The sequence below is a fragment of the Oryx dammah genome, unplaced genomic scaffold (genome assembly GCF_014754425.2).
Source record: "Oryx dammah isolate SB20612 unplaced genomic scaffold, SCBI_Odam_1.1 HiC_scaffold_14, whole genome shotgun sequence".
Lineage (NCBI taxonomy): Eukaryota > Metazoa > Chordata > Mammalia > Artiodactyla > Bovidae > Oryx > Oryx dammah.
This window is the reverse complement of record NW_024070198.1, coordinates 50,270,213-50,286,019: the sequence shown is the minus strand read 5'-3', so window position 1 is coordinate 50,286,019 and position 15,807 is coordinate 50,270,213. Positions and strand designations below refer to the sequence as shown.

Below are 15,807 nucleotides of genomic sequence, written 5' to 3'. Positions count from 1 at the left end.
TGGGGCTGGGCCGGGGACCAGGGGACGGGGCTGGGGGCTGGGCTGGGTCCCTCGGGCGGGCTTCGGGGAGGGCTGCTAGCCAGGGGCGCACCCGCGCAGTTCCGGGAGTTCTCAGGGGTCCAGTCTTCATTAAATTAAGAAATACTGGTTCTTCCTTAACCATATTCTGAGTGAAAAAAGTTAGTAGTCCACTGTCAATTTGGTCCTTTTTACAAACTTGGTTAAATTTTTTCAGATATTTTAAATTTAACTGACAAGTGTAAGATCCTCTTTTTCACGTACTCTGGGTTTTAATGTACAAACTCTTTGCAAACGCTGCAGTTCTGCTAAATTTCAGTTCAGTTCAGTTCAGTTGCTCAGTTGTGTCCGACTCTGCGACCCCATGAATCGCAGCACGCCAGGCCTCCCTGTCCATCACCAACTCCCGGAGTTCACTCAGACTCACGTCCATCGAGTCAGTGATGCCATCCAGCCATCTCATCCTGGGTCGTCCCCTTCTCCTCCTGCCCCCAATCCCTCCCAGCATCAAAGTCTTCTCCAATGATTCAAATCTTCGCATGAGGTGGCCAAAGTACTGGAGTTTCAGCTTTAGCATCATTCCTTCCAAAGAAATCCCCAGGTTGATCTCCTTCAGAATGGACTGGTTGGATCTCCTTGCAGTCCAAGGGACTCTCAAGAGTCTTCTACAACACCACAGTTCAAAAGCATCAATCCTTTGGCGCTCAGCCTTCTTCACAGTCCAACTCTCACATCCATACATGACCACTGGAAAAACCATAGCCTTGACTAGACGGACCTTAGTCGGCAAAGTAATGTTTCTGCTTTTGAATACGCTATCTAGGTTGGTCATAACTTTTCTTCCAAGGAGTAAGCATCTTTTAATTTCCTGGCTGCAATCACCATGTGCAGTGATTTTGGAGCCCAAAAAAATAAAGTCTGACACTATTTCCACTGTTTCCCCATCTATTTCCCATGGAGTGATGGGACCGAATGCCACGATCTTTGTTTTCTAAATGTTGAGCTTTAAGCCAACTTTTTCACTCTCCTCTTTTACGTTCATCAAGAGGCTTTTTAGCTCCTCTTCACTTTCTGCCATAAGGGTGGTGTCATCTGCATATCTGAGGTTCTTGATATTTTTCCCGGCAATCTTGATTCCAGCTTGTGTTTCTTCCAGTCCAGCGTTTCTCATGATGTACTCTGCATAGAAGTTAAATAAGCAGGGTGACAATATACAGCCTTGACGTACTCCTTTTCCCATTTGGAACCAGTCTGTTGTTCCATGTCCAGTTCTAACTGTTGCTTCCTGGCCTGCATACAGATTTCTCAAAAGGCAGGTGAGGTGGTCTGGTATTCCCATCTCTTTCAGAATTTTCCACAGTTTATTGTGATCCACACAGTCAAAGGCTTTGGCATAGTCAATAAAGCAGAAATAGATGTTTTTCTGGAACTCTCTTGCTTTTTCCATGATCCAGCGGATGTTGGCAATTTGATCTCTGGTTCCTCTACCTTTTCTAAAACCAGCTTGAACATCAGGGACTTCACGGTTCACATATTGCTGAAGCCTGGCTTGGAGAATTTTGAGCATTACTTTACTAGCATGTGAGATGAGTGCAATTGTGCGGTAGTTTGAGCATTCTTTGGCATTGCCTTTAGGATTGGAATGAAAACTGACCTTTTCCAGTCCTGTGGCCACTGCTGAGTTTTCCAAATCAAATCTCTTGAATACAATAAGCCTGAAATTCTCTTCATTGCTCCAATACTCGGTGTAAGTATAGTCAGATTTTAGCTTTTTGTTCTTTCTTTTTTCCGCTGTGCTGCAGGGCTTGCAGGAGCTATTTCGTAACCAGGGATTGAACCCAGACCATGGTGGGAAACCCAGAATCGTAAACACTAGGCCACAGAGAAGTCCCCAGATTTTAACTTTCAATCAGAAGCCTGGGCTGCTGCTCACTGCGCTGTGTTGTAAGAGTGTGAAGCTAATGGAATTCTTTAAACAAGCTCTAAAACTCCAAAGATGCTCAGATTCTCAGCTCAAAGATACCATTACTGTCATCTTGATGGCCCTAAGCCTGATACTCGGGCGAGCTGTTCCTAGGGCTGAGACAGGCCCTCCCATGGCTGAGTGAGACCACCTGGGCCCCCTGCGCAACCTTCCTCACTGAGCTGCCCTCCCCACCCAGACGGCCTCAGGCCTGCATACGGACTCACAAAACCCGAGGCAACAGACAGCTCTGTGCCTGACAAATGCTGCCCTTCCCCAGCCCTAGGACCAGAGAACTAGAATAAAGTCCTGCCACATCCTGGATTTCTCTTCAGCTGTCTTACTGGCAGGTGCCCCAAGCAAAGCAACTCCAGGGACACGAGGGAGCAGATACACAGACAGACCTTTGGGGGCAGAGATCCCCGGGAGGGCGATTTGACCTAAGACGAGAAGGTGCTAGGCTGACGGCATGGCCAGCACCACGGCTGACAGTCTGGCCACTTGGGGCTGGAAAGGAGCCCAGTGGCAGTTCTTCAGGCATGCACACACTCCAGGGCCCACACGCGAAGCAGGACACGCCATGCAGCCCGAGGCCCGAGGAGGATCAGGAGCCACTGACCTCGAGGTGGGCACCAGGCCAGGGGCCCCCATGCATGCTGTGTGGAGTCCCAGCCTCTGCAGCTCCCTGCGGCCCTCTGCAGGCCAGCCTCCAGCTGCACCACCTCCGGGGACAGTCCTGGAAAGATGCCCACACTCCGCCATGGCAGCTGTGTGCCCCCATCTCACATTGCCAACCCTGCAACCCTCACCCCAAATGGTGCCTTCTGTTTCCGGGGACCAGAGATGACCACTCTGTTAGGTCTCTTGTTTGGCCCTTGTCTATTTCCTCTCTGAGAGGGTCCAACTAAATTGCTGTTACTACAAGGGTAGAAGCTGGTCTCAGATGTTATGCCCAAAGTCTGAGTCCCTAAAACTGAGAGAAATAAGACGTCGACGGCAATGCAAAAGCATAAAGGGGTTTATTGCTAGCTCAAGCTAGGGCTCCCACCGGCACCGACGCAGCGGCTATAGGGAAGGAGCCTCGAGTCTTGGGCTGCACTGCTTTTATAGGGAATTTAATCAGGTAAAAGGGTACAAAAGGGGGTGTTCAAGCAGGAAGACCACTGATTGGCCACTTTAGGGGGTGTTTAAGTTGACAGATAACTGGTTGGTTACTTCCATCCATAGGATTTGTGTGTAGATTCTTGATTGGTTTTTACTTCCAAGGTAAATCACAAGCTCCTGAACATAAAGTCAGAAGGTTTAGCCTAGTGGCCGACTGGCTCGTGTACAGTGGGGCTAGGTTAGGTAATCTGAGGGTTGATTGGCTATGGGTAGTGGGCTTAGGTTGGGTAACGTCCAAAGTTCTTTTGCCCAGGACCTTGCAGGATGGAATTCTTTTACAAGATGGAGTAGCTCAGGCCCTTCATCCTAGGGTGAGTGGGACCCTGCTAGGGGGTAATCTCCTGGAATCATGACCCGGGTTTACAAGAATTCAAAACCTAGGCCTAGTGCAACCTGTCGAGCCTGCCATGGCTCTGGTCTGGTTCCCCAACAACCCCACCCGAGGCCTCTGACCTTTCCTTGGCTGTGAGATGGGGGCCATGCAGCCGCTTCCCTGGGACACTTCGAGGATGCAGTGAAATGAGATGGGGGCAGCTGAGCACACCACCAGGCCCCCCCAGGGCTCCCCACATTTATGCCAACACTTCCCAGGGCACCCTGTTCCTCTGTACCCTTCAGGCCTCACTGTTCGCTTCCTCTAGAAAACCCTGGGCCAGCAGATCAGAACAGGGTGCCCCATCCCCTGTGAACTCCCATCTCCCACTTGCTGGCCGTCACCTGGCCCACAGGGCAGCCGGTGCCTGGTGAAGGGTCTGTGGACTCACACCGGGGAGGCCTACCAGCTCCGCTGCCACTGCAATGAGAACGTGGGAACTGAGGAACACACCCAGGGTCCCAGGTGTCCGAGGCGGGTCATGTGCTGGGGGCACAGAGCCCTGCAGTGACCAGGGCCGGGGCAAGACGAGAACAGAGCGGCCCAGGCTGCAACTTGGAGGCATAAGTACGACTCGACACAGGCTGTTTTACACACTTTTTATGTGTCGCCAACGGCGGCAGCGACCGCATCCCACGTCTCCCTCCTCCAGGAAGACTGCGCTCAGCTCAAGCTCAGCCCTGACCAGGATCCAGCAGCTTGAGAAATGAGGGAGCTGACCCCAGGTGACCACATCCCAAGCCTGCCTGAACCTCGTCCATCACGGGACAAGGTAGGGCCAGCCTCCCCCACCCCAGCACTGGGAGCGCAGAGCCAGGCTCAGAGCCTGGGCTCGGGCCCCTGGGCCTGGGGGTCCCACAGCGTCATGAGCCGGTCAGCCTCCCTCCAGCCAGACAGCAGAGCCCCGTGCGTGGTGGAGTAAAACGTCCGGTGTGTGGCTTCCCCTGCGAACAGTACCTGGAGCTGGAAAGAAGGGGGTGGTCAGCTGGGTGCCAGGCCTCGGCCGCCAGCCCCACCCCTGTCACCTGGGCTGCAGAAGTGATGGCAAATGTGGTGCTTTGCTGCTGCCTTAACCCAGTACCCTGATGCAGTTGGGCAACAAGGACCGGCACCCGGCCACTGCCACGGGAAGGAGGAGCAACAGTGAGGACCCCTCAGAGCCAGCACACCCGGAATCCAAAACAGTCACAGAGTGGGAGGCCTGCAGGCGCTTCCGGAGAAAAATCTGAACATCGCCCAAAACACAGAGCAGAGCCCGAGAGAGGGAAATTAGCAGGGAGAAGGTAAGAAAGCCCCTGGGCCAGCTCAGAAGCACACCGTCCAACTAGAAATCCAGAAAAAGAAAAAGGGGGGACAAATCATGGAGTTCAGGAGAATCCCAGATGACTGAACACACGCCAGAGGGCAGCACGGCTGGGCTCTGAGGCCCTGAGTGCGGGACCTCTTCTTCAAGCTTCACGGGAGCAAGGCAGCTGCCCTCACAGAAGGCCCTCGCGGACGCCCCACACAACCACAGGGCAGCATGACCACAGCAAGGCCACCATGCGGTGAGGAAGCCCAAGCCGCTCGGTGAGGCCTCGGGCAGGCCCTCCGGCCAACATGCCAGCTGTGCTCGGGGCAGACATGAGAGAAAAGCAGCCTCGCGTGACCCAGCCCGGCCCTGAGTCACCCCCAGCTGAGGCCCTGGACATCATGGGCCGAAACAGCTGTCCCACCGTGCCCACCTACAGAATTCAGCAGCCCAGGGAAGTGGTTGCTGCCACCACGAGAAAGAAGGCACCCTTGCAGCTCAGGTGTGAACAGTGCCTGCAGCGAACAAGGTGTGTGCAGACAGCTCATAACAAAACCAGGCATCACGCCTGGGAGGGTGGGGAGAGGCCTGAGGGCTGGGTGCACAGAGGCTGGAAGAAAGTGAGAACTTTATGTGCTGTGGCCAAATCCCATCAGCAGTTCCTCAAAGTGAAGCATCAAGAAGCACTTAGAAGGTCTTCCCTGGTGGTAGAGTGGTTAAGACTGCGCTTCCAGTGCGGAGGCCCGGGTTCCATTCCTGGTCTGGGAACTAAGATCCCACATGCTGTGAGGCGTGGGAGGGAGTCGGTCAGTTGAGCCGCTCAGTCATGTCCGATTCTTTGCAAGCCCATGAACCACAGCACGCCAGGCCTCCCTGTCCATCACCAACTCCCGGAGTCCACCCAAACCCGTGGCCATCGAGTCGGTGATGCCAGCCAGCCATCTCATCCTGTCGGCCCCTTCTCCTGCCCCCAATCCCTCCCAGCATCAGGGTTTTTCCAGTGAGCCAGCTCTCCGAATCACGTGGCCGTGGGAGGGAGAGGCCCATGGGAACTGAACAGGGAGTGCTGGGTGGCGTGTGAATTCTGAGGGTGACGACAGTGCTGTAGCTGTGTCTTTTAAGACATGACCTCGGTCTTCAGAGATGCACACTGGAACACCGGCAAATAAAGCATCACCTGTGGGACGTGCTCACCAGCAAGGGAGTTAGGAGAGCAGGGGGACGCCAGGGGCAGACAGGTGTGAAGCTGGAGACAGGAACCCAAAGGTTCCGCCAACCTTTATGGCGTTGAAAGTTTTCCACAATTCAGTGTTAAGTGAAAAGTCACTCAGTCCTGTCTGACTCTTTGTGACCCCATGGACTGTAACCCACCAGGCTCCTCTGTCCGTGGGATTCTCCAGGCAAGAATCCTGGAGTGCACAGCCATTTCCTTGTCCAGGGGATCTTCCTGACCCAGGGACTGAACCCGCGTCTCCTGCGCTGCAGGCAGATTCTTTACCACCGAGCCACCAGGGAAGCCCCTTTGTAAACAGTAGTAGAACCATAATGGGAAAGAGTCTGAGAAAGGATACACACGTATACATGGCTGAATCACTTCGCTGGACGCTTGAAACTAACACAACATCGTGAAGCAACTAAACTTCAATTCTAAAAAACTGCTCTAACAAGGCAGCAGCTTAATGTGGTATTTGACAATCAGAACCAGCCTGAAGCACAGCCTGGGAAGGGTCAGCAGTGTGCCCCCGCCAGAAGGCCATATTTTGTCTTTATTCTATTTTGTTAGCCATCACTATAGAATGCTCTGACACTTCAAGCCACAGGCATGTATAATTCTGGTTAAAATAACACATTTCAAAAAGAAAGTGGACTCTGAGTCGCAGGGGCCTGGCCCGCTGACTGCAGCGGCAGCCCCAGCCTTCGGGGGGCCTGTCCTGTCCCCAGGCCCTCTGTGGGACCCCGGTCCCCTCGCCCGGCGGCTTCCTCCTACCTGCGCCCCATTGCCGTCTGAAGGGAGGGGCTGGGCCAGCCGGTCCATGTCGTCCCCAGAGCTGCCCACAGCCACGTAGCTGTAGGAGCCCCGGGTGTACGGGGCGCTATGCCAGCAGGACCGCAGCACACTCCTGGGCGCAGGAAGCCGGGGGTTCCCTGGGCCAAGAGACGCACATGTTAGCCAGCAGCCCGCCCACCCGTCCACAAGGAGCCTCCCACTGTTAAGACCAAGCAGTTAACAGCGAGACCACTGGTGGGGAGCCAAGCCCAGGGGGTGTGAGTGCAGGGCTCCCCTCAGGAGGCCCCTGAAGCAGCGTCCCGACACACTCCGCTGCCTTTCCCGAGGCTTGGCGTCTTGCCTGTAAAGCTCTGATTGCGGACATTCACGTCCATCTCGGTGGCAGATTTTTAGAAAAGAGAAGTGGGAAGTGCTTGCAAAGCCATTTCAGTCCCCCAAAAAGGAGAACTCTTAGTGCCAGCTGACATGGGAAGGACTGTCCCCAGAGACCCAGGGCCGAACCCAGTTCCTCTCTGGGCGAGGTTTGGTCCCTGTCACAGATCAGCCACTTGGGTGGGAGGCAGCAGCGTGGCCCCTGCGGTCAGTACCTGTCACCCTGCGGAGCACCTTCGTCAGAGACCTGAGCACGTCCTCGTCCGACAGTGTCTCCATGAACTCGGACTCGAGCCCCGCGATGAAGCCACAGAGCACGTGGCTGGCCCTGCTGGAGAGAAGCGGAGCTGGACCAGGCCCGCCACACCCAGACCGGCTGTGCTGTGGCCAGCGGCTGCACCAGTGTGGGCTCAAAGCCCCGGGCCCCTGAACACGGGGTCTGCAAGGTCAGAAGTCTCAGGGCACCAAGGTCGTTCCTGCTGTTTCCACCGTCGAAGGCTGGTGGGGAGAGCTGTCCCTAGCACAGTCGGGGACTCTGTATCAAGTCCTGACCCTTCTGCTCCTCTTTATAAAACCCTGCATGGAAAAAAAAAAAAAAAAAACCCACACGATGGGCCAGAGGGAACCAGGCATACCAGGTGGACCCTGGCTTGGCCGCTGGGGTGAGTACCCCTGGGTCCTCAGCGAACACGTCTCATAAATGAGCAGAGTGTCTCTTAGGAGGAAAACAACTACAAGTATTTACTGCAGATTCCAGGTCCTAAGAGATGCTGACGAGCTGCGCATGGTGGGCCTCTGTCTGTTCCTGCAGGGAGTGGGCTCGGGGGGTCTGTCTCACCACTTTAGGGCGCCCCTGGTGTCCCCCCTCATTTAAACCCTCCAGAAACGCCTCAAGGAGAATCAACACAGTGCTGGACCCCCGGAGAGCTCACACCCAGGCCTCCTCAGAGAAACCTGGAAAGAACACGTACTGGAAGGGAGGCAGGACCCAAAAGCCAATGAGCTTCTTGAACCAGGCATCCGGCAGCTCGGGGGCGGTGTCCTCCAGGGGCGACATGTCCTCCCACACCACCTGGATGTGCTGGCAGTCTGCCTCCCAGAAGGGCTCCTTAAACTCCAGGAAGATTTTATTGTTGGTCCCAAAGCCTATTTTCCGGATCGCTTCCACCTTCTCAGTGGGCAGTGGTGGCTCAAAAAAGGTGTCCAGATGTTTCTTTAAAAAACCTGAAATTCAAAATTGGACACCTTACACCATGTCAGTCTCTTAAATGGGAATTGACAGCCACAGGAATGGACCCTGAGCCCGTCAGAGGAGTCAGAGAAAGGCGTCTGGGAGCCACGCAGGCGCCCTGCAGGCCAGAGCGCTGACAGCCAGGGCTCAGTGGAGGGACAGGCAGGCCCCGAGAACGCCTGGCCGTGCAGGAGGAGGTGGCCCAGCCCCGGACCACTCTGCGGGACAGGCCTGAGCCTGCTGCTTCTCAGGCTGCCCAGGGTTAGTTTGCAGGAACGGTGAAACACACAGGCTTCACCCAGAAGCCACAGGGAAATTAATCGGTGTTTAGCCCGAAGTCAGACCACAAGGAGAGGAAACATTCTCAGCACAAGCCAACCTCGCTAGTTCACGAGAAAAAGACCAACCATTTGACAGGGAACAAGGCTCGGCCATGACCGCTGCGGGGGGTGGGGTGGGGGGACGCCTCCCCAGCCAGCCTCTCACTGCAGAGCCTCAGCACACCAGGTCCTGCAGGACCGGACTCGGTCCTACACATATGTACCCAAACACACGTGTACAACGCTGTGTGCAACAAGACACGTGAAAAGTAACTCTCAGTTCAGTTCAGTTCAGGCGCTCAGTCGTGTCCGACTCTTTGCAACCCCATGAATCGCAGCACGCCAGGCCTCCCTGTCCATCACCAACTCCCGGAGTTCACTCAGACTCGCGTCCATCAAGTCCGTGATGCCATCCAGCCATCTCATCCTCGGTCGTCCCCTTCTCCTCCTGCCCCCAATCCCTCCCAGCATCAGAGTCTTTTCCAATAAGTCAACTCTTCACATGAGGTGGCCAAAGTACTGGAGTTTCAGCTTTAGCATCATTCCTTCCAAAGAAATCCCAGGGCTGATCTCCTTCAGAATGGACTGGTTGGATCTCCTTGCAGTCCAAGGGACTCTCAAGAGTCTTCTCCAACACCACAGCTCAAAACGGTATAATTAGCGGCACCTGCTGCTGCTGCTGCTAAGTCGCTTCAGTGTCCGACTCTGTGCGACCCCATAGACGGCAGCCCACCAGGCTCCCCTGGAGAATCCCTGGGATTCTCCAGGCAAGAACACTGGAGCGGGTTGCCATTTCCTTCTCCAAATTAATGGTACCTACACATGAGAAAATACGGTGCAGCTATAAAGAACAAACGGGAGGGTGCCTGGCCCCCTGTGGACGGTGACCACACAGCCATAATGATGCACCCACTGATTGCAGCAGGCTCAGCGCCCACACAACTGTGCATGAGCCAGGCCATCCCTGTAAACGAGCAGAGCCTGCGGCAGACCTGCCTGTGCTGACTTGGAAAGGGAGGAGAGGCAGAACACTGCTACTGCCGCGCAGCAGCGTCCACCGCAGGGGGAGGAGCCGGCGCTGAGCCAGCCAGTCCGTACCCAGCCCTCCCCGAGGGGACAGGAGAAGCCGTGGCCCATGGGTGCGCGCGGGGCGGGCCAGACTCCTGCCCTTCACCTTCCAGCCATGCTGGCACCCATTAGCTTTGTGAACTTGGGCAGTTAAGTGACTTCTCTGTGCTATCATCTGTCAAATAGGGGGTGGGGCAGAGATTTCCCAAGCTGCCAGAAAAGCAGATGAGATAAATAGGCACAAACTTGCTTTCAGTTATCTCCACCTTTTACCAGATTGCCAGCTCCTACTGCTAGATCTAAAGCATCAGATCTGGGATTAAACAGGATTATGCTCACAACTCCTTCCTCCATTACCACCGGGACCGAAACATAAGACCTGGCTTTCCGCCCTCTCCACCTTGCTAAGAAAGCAGTGTGGTGAGCCTCAGGAGGCCGTGCCAACCTTTCTGTGAATTACCTCCCGAAGGAGCGGCACACCTGCTGACCTTTCTCTTCCTGTGAAACCTTACTTCAAAGCAAACAGTTGCTACAAAGTACGGTGGAGTAGCTCTATCCCAAACTCAGAATGAAAACGTGAGCTCAGCAGCCAAGGAGGGCCCCGGAGTGAATGAGGCTGGAGAAGCCAGAGGCCAGGGCACCTGAACGGAAACTGGAGTAACCGGCCAGAGCAGCAGCTTCACCTAAGGGCACGGTGACGACCACGTGATGGGCTGGGAAGCAGTCTCCATCCTCACATTCCACCAGCACAGGAAACGTCTCCCCAGGAGCAGAAGCTTCCTGGAAGGACCCATTCCAGTGAATGGTCTTCACGGGTTTGTCAAAAACCATCATGTCCTTGGGCAAGGAGGCCATGATGCAGTCTGTGAGTCCTTGGTAGCCCCTGGGGGAAACAGAGGTGTGCCGTGGTCAGGACCAGGCCCTGGAGGCGAGGCTCTGCAACAAGCCCTCCAAGCTCACGCCAGACCAGGGAGCTGCAGTGGGCTCTGGTCCCAGCTCAGCCAGGGAGGAGGGCAGGAAGGGAGGGGGTCTCACGGGAGGATTACAGGAGCAGAGCTCCCCAGGTTTTTGTGGCGAGCAGGTCCCTCCTCACCCGGCCCAGGGCTCCCAGTCTGGGCATCTTCCCCGTCATAGCGCCCTCCCTGTGCAAGGCAGTCCTGGAGGGTTTCGTGAGGGCCCCGTGAGGGGACAGCCACCCCAACACAGAGCAGGCCTGTCTGCCCATCTCTGAGGTCCAAGCCCCCACAGTGCTTACAGGCAGGAGGCTCCTAAACCTGGGGTTAAGCAAGGCATTACAAGATGCATTTCCTTCTTTTAATCACTTTTTGTTGAGAAGAATTCTTTTCTTTTTCATAAGTGATCAAAGTGAAAGAAAGTGAAGTTGCTCAGTCATGTCCGACTCTTCGCGACCCCGTGGACGGTAGCCCACCAGGCTCCTCTGTCCATGGGATTCTCCAGGCAAGAATACTGGAGTGGGTTGCCATTTCCTTCTCCAGGGGAATCTTCCCAACCCAGGGATCGAACCCGGGTCTCCCGCATTGCGGGCAGACGCTTTAACCTCTGAGCCACCAGGGAAGCTTTAAATGACCAATTTCCCTAACACAGGAAGACAAACAGCCCGTCCCTCTCACCCATCCCCTGCCTCCCAAAGCTTGGCCTGAGGTACAGGTAGGGCCCCCCGGGGGTGCATGGAGAGGGTCTGGGGAAGCACAGAGGGGTCTGTCTGGGTGGGTGGGGCAGGCACATACTCAGGAAAGGTGCAGTCCAGCCCTGGCAGCACAGTGTACTCCCCAAAAGGCGCGAGGGCCACCAGGTCCATGCTGTGGGCACCGCTCACGCAGCACTCCACGTTGAACAAGTTCTTCAGGATGGCCAGTTTGAGCTTCTTGGTCTCCTCATCCTCTGTCCAGCTGGCCATGTGCTGCCGGACCTTCTCCTTGAGGTACTCCCCGACACTGGGTGGGGTGGTCTCAGCCGCCTGCAGGAACTCCCTGGTCTGGTCTATGAGACTGTGGAACAGACTGGCCATCTCCGCCACCAGCTCAAGGCTCACACTTACCCCAGAGCTGGCATAAGACACAGATGGCAGGCCCACGTGACCCCCAGTCTCGATCAGCTGGTTCTCCTCGGACAGGGCCTTCTCCCCGAGCAGCCCGTATTTGGCAGCCAGCTGGAAGACAGGGTTGCCCTGGGAAGGCCCATGGATCCAGTGAGCGCCCACCTCCACCACGCCACCTGGGAGCAGCAAGAGAGGCTGCCTTGAGGTTCCCGGCCCTGAGTCCCTCCCCTTGCCACACGCAGCCCTGCCCTTCCCAGATACGCTCTGAAAATCAGCCAGAGGCCCACATGGTCCCAGAGGACCACAGGCTCTGGCGGCAGGACCCGTCAGACCTGGCTTAGGGGAACACCCCCCCAAGGGGGTGCTGGACTGCACGTGCCTGGGAAGGATACTTGGAGGAAGGCCTGGGGGCAGAAGAGGCACCAAGGAGCAACCTGGGGCGGGGGGTGGGGGCGCGCTACCTGCGGCCGGTCAGAACCAGGGCCACTGTGTAGTCACGGGTTCCCCTCCGCCGCAGCGGCCGACCCTGCTCACTGCGGGCAGCTGAGTTTCGGGGAGCAGTGAACTTCTGTAATCACGTGGGGCGGAGCGGGCATTCGCTCAAGGGACCAGATAAGGGTTCCGGGACGCCTAACCCTGGACGTAGGCCGAGCCAGGAGCAGGGCTCCGGAGGCACCGGCGGGGCTCCGGGAAGGGGTTCCGGGAAAGGCTGTTACCGAAGCTGTGCTCCGAGCGGATGCGGCCACCGGCGCGGGCCGTGGCCTCCAGAACCCGAAGGTGTGAGAAGGCCGGGTGGTGGCAGAGCCTCTGCGCCGCCCCCAGCCCCGCGATGCCGCCGCCCACCACCAGCACCCGCGGGCCGCGGCCCGGGGCCTCCGCCTGACGACCACCCGACTGCATCGCCGCTGTCCCGGGCGGTTCCGGAGAGTCCCCAGCCGCTACCAGAGCAGGGGCGGGGATTCGGGGAGGGACGAGGGGCGTGGCAGAGCCGGAGGAGAGCGGGCGAGGGGCGGGGCCAGAGGAGGAAAGGGGCGAGGGGCGGGGCCGGAGGAAGAAGGGGTGGGGGCGGGGCTAGAGGAGGAAAGGGGCGAGGGGAGGGGCGAGGGGAGGGGCGAGGTGGGGCAAGGCGTTCCAGCCCGGCCCGCCCCCGGCGTGGGCCTGGCTCCGCTGCGCGCGCGCCCGGTGCGTGTGGACGCGAGGTCTGGCCCACCGCGCGGGAAGGTGGCGGAGGGCCGCCCGGCAGTGCGAGGGCCAGCGCGGAGGGGTCGGTGTGTTATCCACCGGTGCCGGCGATGTGGGCGAGCGTCCCCACCGAGGGAGAATCGGGGCGGCCGACTGGCCTGTTCGGGTCGTGTCCTGGTCCTCAGGAGACGTGGGAACGGCGGCCAGGAGGCGGAGGAGGAGCCTCTTTTCTGCCTCCGATGCGCGAGCGAGCGCCTTCACCTCCAGAGCCCGTGGACCGCGGTGCTGAGGCGTCAGGGCGCATGGGGAGGGACGACGACCCTGGCGTGAGTGTGTCCACAGTTACGTGTCTACGTGCGCAGGGTATAACACACGTAAAGTACAAAGATAAACAGTGAGTGGAGCACGAGTCCCGCCCCGCCCCCACCCGCCTCTCTGACCCGGGAAACAAGTTCTAGCCTGCAGGCATTTCTGGAGAATTACTCTGGTTCGGGCAAGTCTCCCCTACAGCCTTGCACCGATTAGAAAGCGCCTGCTTTCTGCTCCAAGGGCCATCGGGCTGCTCTGAGAGCACATGATCCTTCCACCCCTGGCCGTGCGGCTCCCACCGCTGCCCGCCGTGCCGCCGTGAGTGGGGGTGGGCCGGGAGGGAAGTCAGCTCCAGTCTGGGCAGGCGGTCCTTCTGTCTGGCGTCTTCCTCCACCTCCAGGCGCCCCTTCTCTCTCCCTGGGTTGCCCTCCTCAGTAACATAGTCTTGTTCTCCTTGCGTCCACTCTCCAGCTTTAGTGAAGCCCAGAAGAGGTGTCTGGGAGGTCATTCTTTAAAGGACATTGCAAAGCTGAAAATATCTTCACTTTCCCCTCACACTTGATCTGTAGTTTGCCTGGGCATAGAATTCTAGGTCTGAAGCCTCTTCCTTCGGACTCTGAAGGCACTGCTCCCTTTCTCCTCCCTCCTAGGGGTGCTGTGAAGAAATACATGCCATTCTAATTTCTAATCCTTTACAAGCAATGGGGGTATTTCCCTCCCTGGAAGTTTTTAAGATGTTCTGGGGACATCCCTGGTGGCCCAGTGGTGAAGAATCCGCCTGCCAATGCAGGGGACACGAGCTTGATCCCTGGTCCGGGAAGATCTCACATGCCATGGAGCAGCAAAGCGCGTGGGCCACTCCTGAGCCCCAGCGCGGCGGCTACTGAAACCCAGGCACCCTAGAGCTGCTCTCAGCAGGAGAGGACCTGCCACGCTGGGAACCCCACACACTGTAACAAAGAGTAGAGCCTGTTGGCTGCGACTAGGAAAAGCCCGTGTACAGCAACGAAGACCCAGCACAGCCAAAAATAATTAATTAAACAAAAAAGACTCCAAGAAAGTGTCCAATGCAGGGCGCACGGGTTCAATCCCTGGTTGGGGAAGTAAGATTCCATATGCTGTGTTTCGTGGCCAAAAAAACTAAAAACTCTAAGAAGAATTCAGATCTGAGGTTTCACAGTGTGGTGCTTCCATGCTCCTTGGTTTTTATTTGCTGTGTTTATTGTGTCCCACAGGCAGAGGGCCTCAATCTGGAAATTCCTGTACTTCAGGCCTAGCGAATGATGTCACTATTTCACCAATCGTTTCTGTTGATGACTTATCCCTGAGCAAACTCCCTACTGGTTTGCTCTTAGCTCTTTCTAAAGTCCTTAGCTGAGGCTGTCAGAGGCTGAGCCTGGACCTTGAATGCTCACATGTCCTCTTGTTTCCCATCTTTACTGCTCTGCTTCTGTGGTACTTGAAGCTTTCATTTCTGCTACCACAGTGTTCATTTCCAGGAGCCCTTCCTTCTTGTACAGATGTTTCTTTCTGGAGAACAGAAGGGTCTCTCCGTGCTCCGTCTTCTCGGGAGACTGAGGATGTGCGTGCTGTGTCCTGCTCAGTCGCTGCGCTTTGGGTCCTTCTCCCTGTTTCTCTCGGCTTTCTGAGTTGCCAGGTGATGTTTGCCTTCTGCTGACAGGAATGATAGACCAGATGGCTCTGTGTGAGCGGGGCTTGCCAAATTTGAGCTTGACTCTGGGGTGTTCCTTGGGAGGGGCTTTAGTTGGGGAACCCCATCATCCATGTCTCTAAGTCCTTCCTCTTGGGTTGGTCAGGCTCTCTGGGAAGGGTCTTCAGTCTCCTGCCTGGAGCATATAAGCCTTGCTGCCGTATTATGGGAGCCAAAGAGTAAAATTCTCCAAGCCAGGCTTCAGCAATACGTGAACTGTGAACTTCCTGATATTCAAGGTGGTTTTAGAAAAGGCAGAGGAACCAGAGATCAAATTGCCAACATCCACTGGATCATGGAAAAAGCAAGAGAGTTCCAGAAAAACATCTATTTCTGCTTTATTGACTATGCCAAAGCCTTTGACTGTGTGGATCACAATAAACTGTGGAAAATTCTGAAAGAGATGGGAATACCAGACCACCTCAGCTGCCTCTTGAGAAACCTATATGCAGGTCAGGAAGCAACAGTTAGAACTGGACATGGAACAACAGACTGGTTCCATATAGGAAAAGGAGTACGTCAAGGCTGTATATTGTCACCCTGCTTATTTAACTTCTATGCAGAGTACATCATGAGAAACGCTGAGCTGGAAGAAGCACAAGCTGGAATCAAGATTGCCGGGAGAAATATCAAGAACCTCAGATATGCAGATGACACCACCCTTATGGCAGAAAGTGAAGAAGAACTAAAAAGCCTCTTGATGAAAGTGAAAGAAGAGAGTAAAAAAGTTGGCTTAAA

The 15,807-nt window shown here is 56.1% G+C and overlaps 1 protein-coding gene across 3 annotated transcripts; it reads right to left on the bottom strand.

The window, feature by feature from the left end:
- Positions 1-4,103: 4,103 nt before the first annotated feature.
- Positions 4,104-15,485, bottom strand: PAOX (polyamine oxidase). Of its 3 annotated transcripts, none has more exons than XM_040254745.1 (7): positions 12,584-15,485; positions 11,557-12,043; positions 10,492-10,691; positions 8,161-8,413; positions 7,405-7,520; positions 6,797-6,954; positions 4,104-4,481 (listed from the first exon to the last, which is right to left on the bottom strand). In XM_040254745.1, exons 1-7 carry the CDS (start codon positions 12,765-12,767, stop codon positions 4,338-4,340), a joined length of 1,542 nt encoding a protein of 513 aa, XP_040110679.1. In that variant the 5' UTR covers positions 12,768-15,485; the 3' UTR covers positions 4,104-4,337. The 3 variants fall into 3 exon arrangements, with proteins under 3 accessions (XP_040110679.1, XP_040110681.1, XP_040110680.1); XM_040254746.1 differs by having other exon boundaries at positions 4,109-4,481; positions 7,405-7,517; positions 12,584-12,802; XM_040254747.1 differs by lacking the exon at positions 6,797-6,954 and having other exon boundaries at positions 7,405-7,517.
- Between the last annotated feature and the right edge of the window lie 322 nt (positions 15,486-15,807).

Bases quoted from the DNA above. Each gene is read 5' to 3' on its own strand.
- PAOX (XM_040254745.1), bottom strand. From the start codon at position 12,767: ATGCAGTCGGGTGGTCGTCAGGCGGAGGCCCCGGGCCGCGGCCCGCGG. The intron at 8,414-10,491 runs GTGAAGCTGCTG...TTTGAATTTCAG, and splicing joins GGTCGTCACCGTGCCCTTAG to GTTTTTTAAAGAAACATCTG. The intron at 6,955-7,404 runs GTACTGACCGCA...CTCTTGGCCCAG, and splicing joins GGTGCTCCGCAGGGTGACAG to GGAACCCCCGGCTTCCTGCG.